The 19,531-nt window shown below is 41.7% G+C and overlaps 1 protein-coding gene across 11 annotated transcripts in view; it reads right to left on the bottom strand.

Annotated features, from left to right (window-relative positions):
• The window catches only part of cntrl (centriolin), a 121,685-nt gene that overhangs the window by 6,596 nt on the left and 95,558 nt on the right, over positions 1–19,531 (bottom strand). For 9 of the 11 annotated variants that reach the window (XM_063073454.1, XM_063073457.1, XM_063073456.1 and 6 more), the window contains 5 exons: positions 19,079–19,219; positions 17,025–17,300; positions 13,154–13,216; positions 7,870–8,040; positions 883–982 (listed from right to left, as the gene is read on the bottom strand). In XM_063073454.1, coding sequence (XP_062929524.1) covers positions 883–982; positions 7,870–8,040; positions 13,154–13,216; positions 17,025–17,300; positions 19,079–19,219 — 751 coding nt within the window. Of the gene's footprint in view, positions 1–882; positions 983–7,869; positions 8,041–9,670; positions 9,806–10,383; positions 10,528–13,153; positions 13,217–17,024; positions 17,301–19,078; positions 19,220–19,531 lie in introns of those variants that run through there. The other 2 variants (XR_010021206.1, XR_010021207.1) reach the window with 2 other exon arrangements.

Below are 19,531 nucleotides of genomic sequence, written 5' to 3'. Positions count from 1 at the left end.
TGCTATTAAACATGTAACAAATGTAACAAAATACCTTTAAACCACTTTCCTGTGGTCTGCTTCCTGCTTTAATAATAATGATACCATGTCATTCAGCCCATCAGGTCCCAATCCCCTCTTCTGATCAGAGTTTTGCCAATTGTCAATCCCACTGATAGGTTTTGAGGATTAGTTGGAGTAGAATCAAGTGTAATCAAAAGGTTTATTAAGAATAATTATCATTAAGTTAAAGCACAAGACAAGGGTAGTTAATTTAAGATCTAAATTATCTGTAACTTACTTATTTTCTGTGCAGTAGAATCTCTCCATGAAAATATAAATGGGAGTAACTGAACCTGTTCAAAAGGTAAACTCTCCAACCTGAATGCTGAGAAACAACAAACATTTGTGCTCCGTAGTAGTGTTCAATATCTGATTGCAGGTGCACAATGATGACAGGCATCTCTACGGAAGTTAGGGACATCCATGTTTGCAAAAGCAGACAGGATATTTAGATGTAAGAAACTAGGAATGGTTGCCAGTCAAGGAACATGGCAAAATAAAAAAAAAAGAGCTGGAAACTGGGAAGAGATCAAATGAAGTGACGTGGTGGAGCTGTAACTTTACAGATTAAATATGCACAGTCACAGGGCAGAAAGTTCAGTTCTGGGTGCAGATAATTTTTTTTAATAGAAATATAGGCTACTGTTGTATCAAGCATCTTTATTGGTACAAATTATATGACTAAAAATTTAATCTGGATAAAAATTTCCCTTGAAATAAATATTTCTAGTTACATCTTTTATTGCTGTAGAATCTCATTTAAATGTCAGTCAGATTTTGTGTAGAAAGGCAACTGGGAAAGTGGGTATTGAAAAAATACATAACTCATCCCTTGTTTACCTGAAACTTGTTCAGTACCAAGCAAATGGGAATGCTTTCCCTGTAAAAATCTTTCGGCTGGTCTCCTGGATGGCGACTGGGATATTCTGTGGAGTGAAACCTGAAAGACAAGAATACTTGAATTTATACAGCTCTATCAACATTGCAAAATGTATGACATGTATACAAAATGCTGAACAAACTCAGCAAGTCAGGCAGCATCTACAGAGGGGAATAAACAATCAATGCTTTGGGCTGGGGCTCTTCATCAGGACCTGATGTTGACTGTTTATTCCCCCTCCATAGCCCCTCCAGCATTTTGTGTTGCTCAAGATTTCCAGAATCTGTTGTGTGTATAGAAACATAGAAAATAGGTGCAGGAGTAGGCCATTCGGCCCTTCGAGCCTGCACCGCCATTTATTATGATCATGGCTGATCATCCAACTTAGAACCCCACCTCAGCCTTCCCTCCATACCCCCTGACCCCCGTAGCCACAAGGGCCATATCTAACTCCCTCTTAAATATAGCCAATGAACTGGCCTCAACTGTTTCCTGTGGCAGAGAATTCCACAGATTCACCACTCTCTGTGTGAAGAAGTTTTTCCTAATCTCGGTCCTAAAAGGCTTCCCCTCTATCCTCAAACTGTGGTCCCTCGTTCTGGACTTCCCCAACATCGGGAACAAACTTCCTGCATCTAGCCTGTCCAATCCCTTTAGAATCTTATATGTTTCAATCAGATCCCCCCTCAATCTTCTAAATTCCAACGAGTACAAGCCCAGTTCATCCAGTCTTTCTTCATATGATGCTTCACAGAAACAATATGAAATGGTACTTAGCTATGCCATATGAGGAGATATTAATAGATGAACAAAACTTCAGCAATAGCTTAAACAAAGTGGTGAGTTTTAAGAGTGGTATATGCAGAGAGGCATAGGAAGGGAATACTGGAGTCCAGACTCAAAATTTGATTTTGAGTTTGATGAACAATACTAACACATCACCACCCATCCCGAGTGTCATGGCAAAGGCAGTCTTGATAGAGATTAAAATCATGGATGTGCAGTAGAAATGAAGGTATATAGAGATCTTGGATGTTTGTAAGGCTGGAGCTATTTGCACTGTAAGGCAACGGAAAGCATATATTAGATTTTAAAATTTCAAGTTGAAATTTTGCTGTACTGAGTTAGTATAAGTCAGCAAACACAGGGAAAAGGGTGAATAGGTTTGGATCAAGTTAGCAAAAGGGAGCAAATCCTTCAATGAGATAAAATTTATGAAGGATGAAGGAGATCCATCAGAAGAGCAAAAATCACCTCTACAGGTAGCATGGGCAAGTGGGTTTCAGAGACAGATAGATGGTTCATATATTAAAACAGGACGTCAGTCTTGTATTCTGTCAGCCAAATACGACCACAAATTGGTCCAAGTACCCAGGCTTTGGTCTTCCATATATTTAGATATAAGAAACTACTGGTCCACTAGGAATGGTTGCCAGTCAAGGAACATGGCAAAAATCAGAGAATATGAGTTAGAAACTGGGAAGAGATCAAATGAAGTAACGTGGTGAAGCTATAACTTTACAGATTGAATATGTAAAGCAAAAAGCAAAAAAAAATTCTGTAAGTACAAAATTAAAACAGAAATGCTGGGAACACTCAGCATGTCAAACAACTTTTAAGGAAAGAAGAAGTGAGTTAATGTTTCAGATTGATAACCCTGCAACTCTGTTTCTCTCTCCACAACTGCTGTCTCACCTGATGAGAATCTCAAGCCTTTTCTGCTTTTAACTAGTTCCCAGGGTTATGCAAACTCTTAGGTCAATTGGTTGTTGTAAATCGCTCATGGTGTAATTGATTTAATTGACTGGTGGGGTTATTGCTGGTTTGGGTGTGTTTAAGAGACATCATTCCCACAATCCTGATTGAGAAGTTGCAGAACCCGGGCCTCTGTACCTCCCTCTACAATTGGATCCTTAACTTCCTAACCAGAAGACCACAGTCTGTGCGGATTGGTGATAACATGTCCTCCTCGCTGACGATCAACACTGGCGCACCTCAGGGGTGTGGCTTAGCCCGCTGCTCTACTCGCCCTATACACATGACTGTGTGGCTAGGCATAGCTCAAATAGCATCTATAAATTTGCTGACGATACAACCATTGTTGGTAGAATCTCAGGTGGCAACGAGAGGGCGTACAGGAGTGAAATCTGCCAACTAGTGGAGTGGTGCCGCAGCAACAACCTGGCACTCAACGTCAGTAAGACGAAAGAGCTGATTGTCGACTTCGGGAAGGGTAAGATGAAGGAACACATACCAGTCCTCAGAAGGATCAGAAGTGGAGAGAGTGAGCAGCTTCAAGTTCCTGGGCGTCTAGATCTCTGAGGATCTAACCTGGTCCCAGCATATTGATGTAGTCATAAAGAAGACAAGACAGCACTATACTTCATTAGGAGTTTGAAGAGATTTGGCATGTCAACAAATACACTCATAAACTTCTATAGTTGTACAGTGGAGAGCATCCTGACAGGCTGCATCACTGTCTGGTATGGAGGAGCTACTGCACAGGACCAAAAGAAGCTGCAGAAGGTTGTAAATGTAGTCAGCTCCATCTTGGGCACTAGCCTACAAAGTACCCAGGACATCTTTGGGGTGTGGTGCCTGAAGGCACACGCAGCGATTCAGGAACAGCTTCTTCCCCTCTGCCATCTGATTCCTAAGTGGACATTGAAGCTTTGGACACTACCTCACTTTTTAAAAAAATATACAGTATTTCTGTTTTTGCACATTAAAAAAATTATTCAACATAAGTAATTGATTTACTTGTTTATTTATTATGTTTGTTGTGTACATCCCTCCCTCTGCCAACCCGACGTCGGCGTGTAACATCATTTACACCGTCATAGCCAGATTACAAACCCAGCACCTGAGTGCCCTTATTACCATCTCGGGTGACTTCAACCATGTTACCATGGCTAGAACACTGCCCAACTTCACGCAGTATGTGAGCTGTACAACCAGAGGGGAGAGGACTCTGGATTTGATGTACACTAACGTTAAGGATGCATACAGCTCCTCTCCCCTCCCCCCACTGGGAAGGTCAGATCACAACCTGGTGCATCTAAAACCCTGCTACGTGCCTCTGGTGAAGAGTAAACCTGCAACCTCGAGGACAGTGAGAAAATGGTCGGAGGGGGCTTATGAGGTGCTCCAGGGTTGTTTTGAGGTGACAGACTGGCAGGCACTCTGTGAACCACATGGAGAGGATATTGATGGGCTCACAGAGTGCATCACTGATTACACCAACTTCTGTGTGGACTGCAATGTTCTGACAAGAACTGTCCTTTGTTATTCAAATAACAAGCCATGGGTAACAAAGGACATTAAGGACATCCTGAACGCTAAAAAGAGGGCGTTTAGAGATGGAAATAGGGAGGAGCTGAAGGCAATACAGAGAGACCCGAAAGTCAGGATCAGGGAGGCTAAAGACAGGTACAGGAGGAAGCTTGAGTGGAAACTCCAGCAGAACAAAATGAGAGAGGCCTGAAGAGGGATGAGGACTATCACTGGGTTCTGGCAAACTAGCAACAGAGGAGCTGAAGGCAGTGTGGACAGGGTCACGAACTTAACCTGTTCTTTAACAGATTTGACATTGTGGCCCCTGCCCATCCCCCACATGAGCCATCTGTTGTCGGCCCCCAATCAACATATATTCCACTCCCCCCTCCTATGCCTCCTCACAGTCCCCCACCCTGCTCTCATGACCATACCCCTTCCCCACATGAAACCACCACAGTGGGCTTCACAGCTGAACAGGTGAGAAGACAGCTGAAATGTCTCAACCTAAGCAAGGCTGCAGGACCGGATGGTGTCAGTACCAGGGTGCACAAAGCCTGTGCCCCTCAGCTATGTGGAGTACTTCGTCATGTATTCAACCTGAGCCTGAGGCTCCGGAGGGTTCCTGTGCTGTGGAAGACGTCCTGCCTCATCCCTGTGCCAAAGACGCCATGCCCCAGCGGCCTCAATGACTACAGACCGATGGCATTGACCTCCCACATCATGAAGACCCTGGAGAGACTTGTTCTGGAGCTGCTCCGGCCTATGGTCAGGCCACACTTAGATCCCCTCCAGTTCCCCTACCAGCCCCGACTAGGAGTTGAGGATGCCATCGTCTACTTGCTGAACCGTGTCTATGCCCACCTGGGCAAGCCAACGAGCACTGTGAGGGTCATGTTTTGTGACTTCTCCAGTGTGTTCAACACCATCTGCCCTGCCCTGCTGGGGGAGAAGCTGACAGCAATGCAGGTGGATGCTTTCCTGGTATCATGGATTCTTGATTACCTGACTGGCAGACCACAGTACGTGTGCTTGCAATACTGTGTGTCCGACAGAGTGATCAGCAGCACTTGGGCTCCACAGGGGACTGACTTGTCTCCCTTTCTCTTCATCATTTACACCTCGGACTTCAACTACTGCATAGAGTCTTGTCATCTTCAGAAGTTTTCTGATGGCTCTGCCATAGTTGGATGCATCAGCAAGGGAGATGAGGCTGAGTACAGGGCTACGGTAGGAAACTTTGTCACATGGTGTGAGCAGAATTATCTGCAGCTTAATGTGTAAAAGACTAAGGAGCTGGTGGTAGACCTGAGGAGAGCTAAGGTACCGGTGACCCCTGTTTCCATCCAGGGGGTCAGTGTGGACATGGTGGAGGATTACAAATACCCGAGGATACGAATTGACAATAAACTGGACTGGTCTAAGAACAGTAAGGCTGTCTGCAAGAAGGGTCAGAGCCGTCTCTATTTCCTGAGGAGACAGAGGTCCTTTGATATCTGTTGGACGATGCTGAGGATGTTCTATGAGTCTGTGGTGGCTAATCCTATCATGTTTGCTGTTGTGTGCTGGGGCAGCAGGCTGAGGGTAGCAGACACCAACAGAATCAACAAACTCATTCATAAGGCCAGTGATGTTGTGGGGATGGAACTGGACTCTCTGATGGTGGTGTCTGAAAAGAGGATGCTGTCCAAGTTGCATGCCATCTTGGACAATGTCTCCCATCCACTACATAATGTACTGGGTGGGCACAGGAGTACATTCAGCCAGAGACTCATTCCACCGAGATGCAACACAGAGCGTCATAGGAAGTCATTCCTGCCTGTGGCCATCAAACTTTACAACTCCTCCCTTGGAGGGTCAGACCACCCTGAGCCAATAGGCTGGTACTGGACTTATTTTCTGGCACAATTTACATATTACTATTTAACTATTTATGGTTTTATTACTATTTATTATTTATGGTGCAACTGTAACGAAAACCAATTTCCCCCGGGATCAATAAAGTATGACTATGACTATGAAACTACTATGTTTTATTTTATTTATTAATATTATTATTATTTCTCTCTCTGCTAGATTATGTATTGCATTGAACTGCTGCTGCTAAGCTAACAAATTTCATGTCACATACCGGTGATAATAAACCCAATTCTGATTCTGATGTGAGAGAATAGGTTACAGGGAAATCACTGGAGGAATGGGATTGTTCTGAGTCGGGCAGTAATTGGCTGAATGCACCCCTTCTGTGTTTATCGATTATCACAGTCATACAGAATGTAATTTGTAACTTAATCAAGAACATTTTCAGTACTGTTGCAGAAATGAAAATGTGAATAGGAGAAATTACAAAGAAAGTGGTCATAACAGAAATAATGCTTTTTTAAAAAATTAATTATTTATGTAGCACTAATATTTGTTGAATAACCGACATTTCCACAGACAGCCACTCGGTATTTTTCAAGACTGTTTTGGCTTAGCTCGTTACTACAAAATGTCTATTTGTTTTTTTTTTCCATTTAGGTAATTACAATGAGTTATAATGATGGTAAAAAAACAAAGGGAACCCATGCATGCTGCATATATGAAAATGTACACAATTACTCAAACATTTAACAGATCAACATATAGAACAGCAGAACTAGAAGGAAAAAGCTCCCAGAGATAAAGCAAAGATAGGAGTCAAAAGAAGTGGTCAAAAGGTTTAAGAATATAAATGATGAAGATGAGGAAAAAAGTGATTTGTGATTTAATGTTTTGTATATTTTTTTAAAAACATAACAGGTATCTTCAACAAGACTTTGATGCAAGAAATGAACATTAAAAGAGGGGAAAATTGAATCCAAAATGTCAAAATGGGATTTTTTGCCAGTGGCTGATATAAAAGACGAAGTTTTTTGTAGTTTCATCAACATAAATCAAAAACACGTTTCAAAATGTTTACTGTGCCTATCAAGCTAGTTACGGAAAGTACATGTCTGGATTGTTTTATAATTTTATATACGAGCATACCCCTAAATCAACACAAGGTATCATTCAAGAAATTTCTCAGGGATGTGTCCTTGGCCTAACTATCTTCAACCATTTCATCAATAATCTTTCCTTCATCATAATTTAATGAGGTCATTTGCTGCAGATTCAAGAGCATTTAGCTCCATTCTGAACATATTGAAGCAGCCTGTTGCAGGCTCTGTATAACTCATCAGGACTGCAAAAGAATTCTCACCAAATGGATTAATGTAGCCACAGTGACATCAAGAAGAAAAGAGGACATTTGATTTGTGCTCCTTTTACTGAAGTACTTTCATCATCAGGACAACACAGTTGCAATATGTCATGCAGGATGTACTCAAACAACTTAAAGTTTGTTTAACTTGACTGGCACCTCTCAAACTTCACCACTCAGAAGGACAAAAGTAGCAATGTCCTAACATCATCGTCTTCAAATAACATCTTGAAATGGGATTGGTGAATCACATTTCCATTGCTGCTTGATTCACATTCCTGAATTCCTAAAACTACTATTGTAGTGTTATAGTTTATTAGTTGAAGACAGATCATTGGACACGACTGTTTCTCCCTTCAATAAAACCTTGAGTCGATCTTTCATTGCTTTTTCTTGCTAATATAGCCTTAGTTAGTTTGCAAGTCTTTCATTGCTACATTTTGCTACCTACCTTACTTGTGCCATCAGTCTGATAATGATGAGATGAGTTTACACTCATGCTGGTAACAAGTTCATCCAGGGCATCCACTCGCCTTCTCAGGTTTGTCAGATTACCCTGTGTCTGCTGCCTTCGTTTACAGAGTGCTTCAGCTTGTTCTGACATGCACTGACGAATCTGTGCCTAAACAACAGAAAAACTGATTAACAATGACAAACCGACTTATTAAAAGTAGATGTTCTTAAGATCAGTAATATAAAACTTTGTTAAATTACTTTTCAGTGTACATTGCAGTCAGCAGAAAAGGTCACTGGCTGCAGCTTACCATCACTGCAGGACTTGTGTGCATCTGGGACAAAGGAGGAGGCAGGGGAAAAAAAAATCATAGCAGACTCTACCCATCCAGCAAACTGCTTTTTCCAAAAGATCCCTTCTGAAAAGCTCTATAGGGCTATTAAACCAAAAACTTCATGCCATTTTAGAAGTTTCATCTCTAGGCAGTTAATCTGATCAACAATTTTAATTACCCCTCACCCTTCTCTATCTATTACCCCTGTCACGACATTGCAAACACTTTAAACCACTCTTTATAATGCTGTTTACATTGTAAATGCAAGCTGGTATTTATGCCCATTTTATTCTATACATGTACTTTAACTTTCTATTTACATATAATTCTTCATATGAAGAACTATATGTAAATACTGAAGAATTATATGTAATTCTGAAGAGCTGAATGCTGTTGCTCTTTGTTACATGTCAAACGCTGACCAACACACCACAGCAGACGTAAATATATATGGCAAGTAAAGTTGATCATTGATCCTTGATTCTGGTGCAATTTCTGCTTTCTTGGGCTTCCCTGACAATCACACCAATTGTGATTAAGCACATCCCATTGTATGAGGTGCTTAATATGATACTCGATAATCAGAAGTTTCAAGAGGAATGGTCTTTTCAAAAATGTTTCCTGATGATTAAAAAGGGACATGGAAACATGCAAGTATATTTTTAAATTGACTTAATGAACTACAGATATCACGATCTTCTGAAGTACTTGGAAGTAATTCTCAAGCAAGCAAGTGGACAAAGGTTCATCACCATGGCCAGAAGTAAGGCGGGGGGGTGGGGGCGGACTCCAAGCCAGACAGAAATATAGAGGAATGAGTCTCCCTCTACCCAACTCCTTGTCAGCAAATATGCAGTCATTGGAGAACAACATTGAGGACCTGAGGGCAAGATTGTTATATCAAAGAGAAATGAGAGATTGTTGTGTTCTATGTTTAACCAAGACATGGATTGCTGCCAGCATGCCAGATCTGGGAATCAGACCTAAAGGCTTCTCAATTTACAGGATGGACTGAACTGCTAATTCGTTAAAGACAAAAGCTGAAGGTATGTGTTTCATAATAAATTCTTGATGGTGCTACAATGTAGTGGTTTTGTTGAACTCGTGTTCCCAACCTTGAACACCTAATAGTCAAATGTCTATTCTATTTACCTAGGGAGCTCTCCTCCATAATCCTGACAGTGTACATACCACCAGTGGCCAACTACAATGAAGCACTTGAGATGCTACATGATGCCGACACTAAACAAGAAACATTCCATCCCGACGTATTTCAAATCATAGTCAGGGACTTCAACCAAACTTGTTTGAAGGAATCCCTGCCCAATTACCATCAGCATATAACTTGTAGCATCAGAGGTTCCAAAACACTAGATCATTGATATACTAAGATAAGGAATGCCTACATTTCCATGCCTAGACTGCATTTTGGGAAATCTGATTACTTGACTGTCCTCCTCCTACCTGCATACAGGCAGAGCCTAAAGAGCAAGGCTCCAGCGATAAGCATAACAAAGAGGTGGCACTGGAGGAAGAGCAGCGGTCTTGGGGTTGCTTCAAATTGGTGGACCAGGCTGTATTCAAGGATTCATCTGTGGACTTATAAAAACAATTGTAAATGAGTGTGTCTCCACAAAATCAACCAGAAGCCCTCGATGATCCGCAATCTGCTGAGGGCCAGATCAAAGACATTCAAATCTCATAATCAAGAAAGCTACAAGAGGTCCAGGTATGATCTCTGGAAAGTCATCTCATGAGTGAAGTGGAAATTCTTGTCTAAACTTGAGTCAATGAAGGATGCTCAACAGTTGTGGCAGGGCCTGAATGCTATCACTTCTTATAAAGGTAAATCAAGCAACATAGACCCCAACAGGGTTTCACTTCCAGATCAGCCCAAAGCCTTCTATGCCCGCTTTGGCCATCAAAACATGGAGAAACCATCACAAACTCCCATTGCTCCCAAAGATCCTGTAATTTCAATCTCTGAGGTTGATGTATGAGCAGCCTTCAGTCAGGCGAATCCATAAAAAGCATTGGGTCCAGACAGGGCACCTGGCCAAGTACTAAAGACCCATGCTAATCAACTGGCTTGAGTGTTCACTGAGATCTTTAATCTCTTGCTTCGACAGTCTTAGGTAACCACCAGACTCAATGACTATTTGTCCAGTAGCACTTACATCCACAGTGATAAAGTGTTTTTGAGAGGTTGGTGATTAAACACATCAACTCCTGCCTGAGAAGCGACTTGGATCCTCTCCTACTGGCGCAACAGGTCCACAGCAGATGCCATTTCATTGGCTCTTCACTCAATCCTGGAACACCTACACAGCAAAGATGCATACATCAGGATGCTCTTTATTGACCACACTCGACATTCAATACTATCATCCGCTCAAAATTAATCAACAAGCTTCAAGATATGGGCCTCAATACTGCCTTCTGTAAGTTTGCTGACAAGACCACTGTCATTGCCGAATCAGAGGTAGGGATGAATCAGCATAGAGTAGGGAGATTGAAATTCTGGCTGAATGGTACCACAACACCACTCTCTTACTCAATGTCAGCAAACCTAAAGAGCTGATTATTAACTTCAAGAGGATGAACCTGAGGTCTGTGAGTCTGTGCACATCAGAGGTGGAGAGGGTCAGTAACTTTAAATTCCTCGGTGTTATCATTTCAGAGGACCTGTCCTGGGTCCAGCATGTAACTTTCAATTACAAAGAAAGCACAGCAGCACCTCTGCTTCCTTAGAAGTTTGCAAAGATTCAGTATGACATCTATAACTTTGACAAACCTCTATAGATGTGCGGTGGAGAGTATATTAACTGGCTGCATCACATCTTGGTACAGAAACACCAATGCCCCTGAACAGAAAATTCTACAAGAAGTAGTCATAGTCCTATTTTATTGATCCTGGGGGAAATTGGTTTTCGTTACAGTTGCACCATAAATAATAAATAGTAATAAAACCATAAATAGTTAAATAGTAATATGTAAATTGTGCCAGGAAATAAATCCAGTACCAGCCTATTGGCTCAGGGTGTCTGACCCTCCAAGGGAGGAGTTGTAAAGTTTGATAGTCACAGGCAGGAATGACTTCCTATGACGCTCTGTGTTGCATCTCGGTGGAATGAGTCTCTGGCTGAATGTACTCCTGTGCCCACCCAGTACATTATGTAGTGGATGGGAGACATTGTCCAAGATGGCATGCAACTTGGACAGCATCCTCTTTTCAGACACCACCATCAGAGAGTCCAGTTCCATCCCCACAACATCACTGGCCTTATGAATGAGTTTGTTGATTCTGTTGGTGTCTGCTACCCTCAGCCTGCTGCCCCAGCACACAACAGCAAACATGATAGGATTAGCCACCACAGACTCATAGAACATCCTCAGCATCGTCCAACAGATATCAAAGGACCTCTGTCTCCTCAGGAAATAGAGACGGCTCTGACCCTTCTTGCAGACAGCCTTACTGTTCTTAGACCAGTCCAGTTTATTGTCAATTCGTATCCCCGGGTATTTGTAATCCTCCACCATGTCCACACTGACCCCCTGGATGGAAACAGGGGTCACCGGTACCTTAGCTCTCCTCAGGTCTACCACCAGCTCCTTAGTCTTTTTCACATTGAGCTGCAGATAATTCTGCTCACACCATGTGACAAAGTTTCCTACCATAGCCCTGTACTCAACCTCATCTCCCTTGCTGATGCATCCAACTATGGCAGAGTCATCCGAAAACTTCTGAAGATGACAAGACTCTGTGCAGTAGTTGAAGTCCGAGGTGTAAATGGTGAAGAGAAAGGGAGACAAGACAGTCCCCTGTGGAGCCCCAGTGCTGCTGATCACTCTGTCGGACACACAGTGTTGCAGGCACTCGTACTGTGGTCTGCCAGTCAGGTAATCAAGAATCCATGATACCATGGAAGCATCCACCTGCATTGCTGTCAGCTTCTCCCCCAGCAGAGCAGGACGGATGGTGTTGAACGCACTGGAGAAGTCAAAAAACATGACCCTCACGGTGCTCGCTGGCTTGTCCAGGTGGGCGTAGACACGATTCAGCAGGTAGACGATGGCATCCTCAACTCCTAGTAGTGGTTATGGCAAAGCCCATCACAGTAAAGCCCTCCCCACCACTGAGCACATCTACCGAAAATGCTGTCACAGGAAAGCAGCACCCAGCATCAGGGATCCCTACCACCTGGGTTATGCTTTCATCTTGTTGCTGCCATCAAGGAGGTGGTACAGGATCCTCAGAATCCGCACAGCCAAGTTCAGGAACAGTATTTACTCCTCAACCATCGAGCTCTTAAACCATAGGGGATAAACTTCACTTGCCCCATTACCAAAATGTTCCCACAACCTGCAGACTCACTTTCAAAGTCTAGTCATCTCATGTTCTCAATGTTTATTGTTTATTTATATATAGTTATTTCTTTCTTTTTGTATTTGCACAGTTTGTTGTCTTTTGCACACTGGTTGAAAGACTTATTGGTACAGTCATGCATTAATTCTATCATGGTTATTATTCTTTTATGGATTTATTCAGTATGCCTGCAAGAAAATAAATTTCAGGGTAGTATATGGTGATATATATGCAATTTGATAATAAATTTATTTTGAACTTAAGTGAAAATCATCAATGTAAGCTCCTGATGTTCAGTTTCTCGTTATTCTTCTCAGCATTTTCACTTTCAAAGATAATTCATTATTTTTAACACTGAAGATGGAAGAACATTTATGAAATTATGACTATTCTCAGATGGAATGGAAACAAGAGAAAGCAAATTATCAGTAATGAACTTCAACCCCTGAAAGTACTGTTTTGAAGATTAGTGATACACATCTCAAAAATGAATTTAGATATTTGAAGTTATCATTGTTTACAAATACTAGCAGTATTGTCATTATTATATAAAAATAATTTTACCATAGACATTTACCAACCTTTAGCCGATCTTCTTGTTGTCGTAAGTTTTCTCTTAGCACTTCTCCACGCCACTGTTCATCCTGGATAAGGAAAGAATAAAGGTTCCTCTAACACTTGTCCCTTACAGGATGTTTATATGAGCACGCAGGAAGACGACCCAATTCTAGCACCCCTTATTTTCTCTTGTAATAACTTGAGAAAGGCCATTGAATAAACAGTTAAGGCGCATTTTCAAGACAGTGCTGGTGAACCACAGGAACATGTTAAAATCTGCAGTGCAAAATTTCCCTTTAAGCAAGATACTTTGAGCTAGCATTTACACGATCTTCTGCAGGACTCGGCAGACTTAACTCTCAAAGCAAGTAGGTATTGCACCTTTAAACAGACAAAGGTACATTGCCATGGCCAGAAGGGAGGACTCCAAGCCAGACTGAAGGGCCGATCATTTAAAGTTCCTCTACCCAGCATCTTGTTAGCAAATGTATAGCCACTGAAGAATAAAACTAAAAACCCAAGGACAAGATTGTTGTATCAGAGGGAAATAAGGAATTGCTACGTTCTGTGGTTCATGGAGACACGACTCACTCTGGTCATGCCAGATATGTCGGTAAGACCTGAAGGCTTTGGATACACAGGATGAACTGGATGGCTGATTTGGAGAAGGAAAAGGTGGGGGGTCTGTGTTTCATGATAAACACTTGGTGGTGCTCGAATGTGGTGGCTTGGTTGCACTCTTGTTCCTCCCACCTGAAGCATCTAACCATTCGATTGAGCATGTAGATATTAAGAAAGAGGATGTGCTGGAACTTTTGGAAAGCATCAAGTTGGATAAGTCACAGAGACCAGATGAGATGTACCCCAGGCTACTGTGGGAGGTGACAGCGAAGATTGCTGAGTCTCTGGCGATGATCTTTGCATCATCAATGGGGACAGGTGAGGTTCCAGAGGATTGGAGGGTTGCGGATGTTGTTCCTTTATTCTAGAAAGGGAGTAGAGATAGCCCATGAAATTATAGACCAGTGAGTCTTACTTCAGTGGTTGGTAAGTTGATGGAGAAGATCCTGAGAGGCAGGATTTATGAACATTTGGAGAGGTATAATATGATTAGGAATAGTCAGCATGGCTTTGTCAAGGGCAGGTTGTGTCTTACGAGCCTGATTGAATTTTTTGAGGATGTGACTAAACACACTGATGAAAGAAGAGCAGTAGATGTAGTGTGTATGGATTTCAGCAAGGCATTTGATAAGGTACCCCATGCAGGGCTTATTGAGAAAGTAAGGAGGTATGGGATCCAAGGGGACGTTGCTTTGTGGATCCAGAACTGGCATGCCCACAGAAGGCAAAGTGGTCGTAGACGGATCATATTCTGCATGGAGGTCGGTGACCAGTGGTGTGCCTCAGGGAACTGTTCTGGGACCCTTACTCTTTGTGATTTTTATAAATGACCTGGATGAGGAAGTGGAGGGATGGGCTAATAAAGTTTGCTGATGACACAAAGGTTGGAGATGTTGTGGATCGTGTATCAGAGGTTACAGCGGGACATTGATAGGATGCAAAACTGGGCTGAGAAGTGGCAGATGGAGTTCACCCCAGATAAGTGTGAAGTGGTTCATTTTGGTAGGTCAAATATGATGGCAGAATATAGTATTAATGGTAAGACTCTTGACAGTGTGGAGGATCAGAGAGATCTTGGGGTCTGAGTCCATAGGACGCTCAAAGCAGCTGCGCAGGTTGACTCTGTGGTTAAGGCGGCATATGGTGCAATTGCCTTCATTAATTGTGGAATTGAATTTAGGAGCTGAGAGATAATGCTGCAGCTATATAGGACCCTGTTCAGACCCCACTTGGAGTACTGTGCTCAGTTCTGGTCACCTCACTACAGGAAGGATGTGGAAGCCATAGAAAGGGTGCAGAGGAGATTTACAAGGATGTTGCCTGGACTGGGGAACATGCCTTATGAAAACAGGTTGAATGAACTTGGCCTTTCCTCCTTGGAGCGACGGCGGATGAAAGGTGACCTGATAGAGGTGTATAAGATGATGAGAGGCATCGATCGTGTGGATAGTCAGAGTCTTTTTCCCGGGGCTGAAATGGCTAACACAAGAGGGCACAGGTTTAAGGTGCTGGGGAGTAGGTACAGAGGAGATGTCGGGGGTAAGTTTTTTAGGCAGAGGGTGGTGAGTGAGTGGAATGGGCTGCTGGCAATGTTGGTGGTGGTGGATACGATGGAGTCTTTTAAGACACTTTGGATAGGTACATGGAGCTTAGAAAAATAGAGGGCTATGGGTAAGCCTAGTAATTGCTAAGGTAGGGACATGTTTGGTACAACTTTGTGGGCTGAAGGGCCTGTATTGTGCTGTAGGTTTTCTATGTAAAGCGATGACTGTTCTACTTACAAAGAGTTCTCATCCGTGTTTCTGACTGCAGTTTACAAACTGCCAAAAGCCGAAATTAATCAGGTACTCGAGATATTAAATACTGTCACCACTAAACAAGAAGCAGCCCACCCCGAAGCATTTCAAATCATAGTTGGGAACTGCAGACAGCCTTGTTTAAAGAAATCTCTGCCCAATTATCATCAGCATATAACTGGCAACACCAGGGGTTCTAACACACTTGACCACTAAGGAATGCCTAGACTGCATTTCGAGAAATCTGATCACTTGACTGTCTTCTTCCTACCTGCATAGAAGCAAAGACTAAACTATTATGTGCAGTTTTGGTCACCAAATTACGGGAAGGATATTAATAAGGTTGAAAGAGTGCAGAGAAGGTTTACAAGGATGTTGCCGGGACTTCAGAAAGTGAGCTACAGAGAAAGATTGAATAGGTTAGGACTTTATTCCCTGGAGCGTAGAAGAATGAGGGGAGATTTGATAGAGGTATATAAAATTATGATGGATGTAGATAGAGTGAATGCAAGTAGGCTTTTCCCATTGAGGCTAGGGAAGAAAAAAACCAGAGGACATGGATTAAGGGGGAAAAATTTAAAGGGAACGTTGGGGGGGGGCTTCTTCACACAGAGAGTGGTGGGAGTGTGGAATGAGCTGCCAGATGAAATGGTAAATGTGGGCTCACTTCTAATATTTAATAAAAACTTGGACAGGTACATGGATGAGAGGTGTATGGAGGGATATGGTCCAGGTGCAGGCCAGTGGGAATAGGCAGAAAAATGGTTCGGCACAGCCAAGAAGGGCCAAAAGGCCTGTTTCTGTGCTGTAATGTTCTATGGTTCTAAACAGCAAGGCTCCAGTGATTACGACAACAAAGGGGTAGTTGCAGGTGACAGAGGAAGATAGCTATATCAGGATGCTCTTTATCGATTACAGCTTGGCATTCAAAACTATCACCCCTGAAAACTAATCAATAAACTTCAAGACATTGGCCTTCATACCTCCTTATGCAATTAGATCATCGATTTCCTCACTTTTCAATTTTCTGCAGCTTTTTCCAATCTTCTAAATATGATATGGTGTCATTTAAAGAAAATAACGGTGACATGAAAGATCAACCATAATGCAGCAAGCATGTGGGGTCACATGGCTTTCTCTTGTTTCTACCTCATTGCAATGTTTCAGGGGTATTTAGACAAACACAAGGCCAGAACACGGAAAGATATAAACAATGTATGGGCAGATGGGATTAGTTTGAATTGGCATCATGGTTGGCACAGAAATCATAGGCTGTATATATTCTACCAATGAACCTACTGTCAAGATTTCTTTTCAGGAATTTGAGATGGTACAAATGTATTGTAAAATTAGAAAATGAATTGTAAAAGGAAAAAAAAAACACATGTAGATACGAGATCCAGGTACCCAGATATTCAAAGAATTATGAATCTATAAATTTATCACAACACAAGAATTACTTGCAAAGAAATATCACCTTAAAATTGAATTTTGTTAGCCTTAACCTCTCATCGAAATTTGGGTGACTTCTGTCAATGGCAGCAAAGGGAAAATTCTCCTTCAGGCTCTCTTTTTCACACTGAAGTGTTTCTTCCTCTTCCAAAGTAACATTCAGATCACTCTTTGGTTCAACAGAAGACCGATCTAATTCTTTTAAACTATTGCCAATTTCTGCTTTAACGTCTGACCGAAGTATTCTTATTGCTTCCTTTATCTCCTTCTGCCGTTGTTCCATTTGTTCTTGATTTCTCAGCTAAACGATTTATTAAATATCAAAGACAGAAGTAGATGATATATCAAAAGTTCATGAACACACAAAGCTAGTCCAGTCATAATTATTATTAAATATATACTCTGCTTCAACACACACTCCTCATTTCTTATTTATACAATTATTCGCCATTATAAAAATCTAGTTTATAGGCAAATTTCTTCTGCACTCTGGTTGATCTTTCATTGATCCTGTTATAGTTACTATTCTATAGATTTACTGAGTATGCCTGCAGGAAAATAAATCTCAGGGTTGTATGTGGTGACACAAATGTACTTCGATAAAATTTACTTTGAACTTTGAAATTCATTACTATCAACTATTGTGCCACAATAATCACACAGAGTAATAAACATAGTCTATATGCTATTATCTGAACCTACTTTATGACATTATAACATATGACAACATACTTTATCAAACATTAGAATACTAAACGAAACTATGAAAATGGACATGGGAAAGCCAGTGGATGTAGTGTACCTGGACTTTCAGAAAGCCTTTGATAAGGTCTCACATAGGAGGTTAGTGCGCAAAATTAGAGCAAATGGTATTGGGGGTAGGGTACTGACATAGATAGAAAATTGGTTGGCAGACAAGAAACAAAGAGTAGGGATTAATGGGTCCTTTTCAGAAAGACAGGCAGTGACTAGTGGGGTACCACAAGGCTCGGTGCTGGGACCGCAGCTATTTACAATATACATTAATGATTTAGATGAAGGGATTAAAAGTAACATTAGCAAATTTGCAGATGACACAAAGCTGGGTGGCAGTGTGAAATGTGAGGAGGATGTTATGAGAATGCAGGGTGACTTGGACAGGTTGTGTGAGTGGGCAGATGCAGTTTAATGTGAATAAATGTGAGGTTATCCACTTGCGTGGCAAGAACAGGAAGGCAGCTTACTATCTGAAAGGTGTCAAGTTAGGAAAAGGGGAAGTACAACGAGATCTAGGCGTCCTTGTGCATCAGTCACTGAAAGTAAGCATGCAGGTACAGCAGGCAGTGAAGAAAGCTAATGGCATGCTGACCTTCATAACAAGGGGAATTGAGTATAGGACCAAAAAGGTCCTTCTGCAGTTGTATAGTGCCCTGGTGAGACAACACCTGGAATATTGTGTACAGTTTTGGTCTCCAAATTTGAGGAAGGACATTCTAGCTATTGAGGGAGTGCAGCGTAGGTTCATGAGGTTAATTCCCGGAATGGAGGGACTGTCATATGTTGAAAGATTGGAGCGACTGGGGCTGTATACACTGGAATTTAGAAGGATGAGAGGGGATCTGATTGAAACATACAAGATTATTAAGGGATTGGACACGCTAGAGGAAGGAAACATGTTCCCGGTGTTGGGGGAGTCCAGAACCAGAGGCCACAGTTTAAGAATAAGGGGTAATTTAGAACGGAGTTGAGGAAAAACTTTTTCACACAGAGGGTTGTGGTTCTGTGGAATGCTCTGCCTCAGAAGGCAGTGGAGGCCAATTCTCTGGATTCTTTCAAAAAAGAGTTAGAGCTCTTAAAGATAGCGGAGAGAAGGGATATGGGGAGAAGGCAGGAAAAGGGTACTGATTGTGGATTATCAGTCATGATCACAGTGAATGGTGGTGCTGGCTCGAAGGGCTGAATGGCCTACTCCTGCACCTATTGTCTAAATAACTACATGAGAAATAAATATTCAAAAACTGAAACCAGAAACTCATGAAAAAAGAACAAACTTTGTTTAGTTTCACTAAATGAGAAAATTAGTGGGGTTTTATTATGTACCTGTTGTTTAAGTTCAAAATATTTCTGTCTCATCTCATTTAATTCACTCATGACACTCTCAACTTGGGCATGGTTATCACGTGCAACCTGGTCGATTGAAGATAATTCCTTCTGCAGTCTGCTATTTTCATGCTTTTGTTCCTATGTTGAGAACAATAACATCAGAAATTACTTCAGATTTTTGTTGGACTGCATTGGAAATCTGAGCCTTGCAGATTTCTACATTATAAGGACATATTTAAAAATATCAATTTTACACCTTTAGTGAATGTTCTTATTTGACTTTTCATGAATGATAGATACACAAAGTGGCAAGTGAACAGTCATACTTCCAGAATCAGAATCAGGTTTATTATTACTGGCATGTGACGTGAAATTTGTTAACTTAGCAGCAGCAGTTCAATGCAATACTTAATAAAGAAGAGAAAAAATAAATGAAATAAAAAAATAATA

Source organism: Mobula hypostoma, chromosome 21, assembly GCF_963921235.1.
Source record: "Mobula hypostoma chromosome 21, sMobHyp1.1, whole genome shotgun sequence".
Lineage (NCBI taxonomy): Eukaryota > Metazoa > Chordata > Chondrichthyes > Myliobatiformes > Myliobatidae > Mobula > Mobula hypostoma.
Note: the sequence above shows the minus strand (reverse complement) of the source record. Positions and strands in the feature narration are given on the sequence as shown.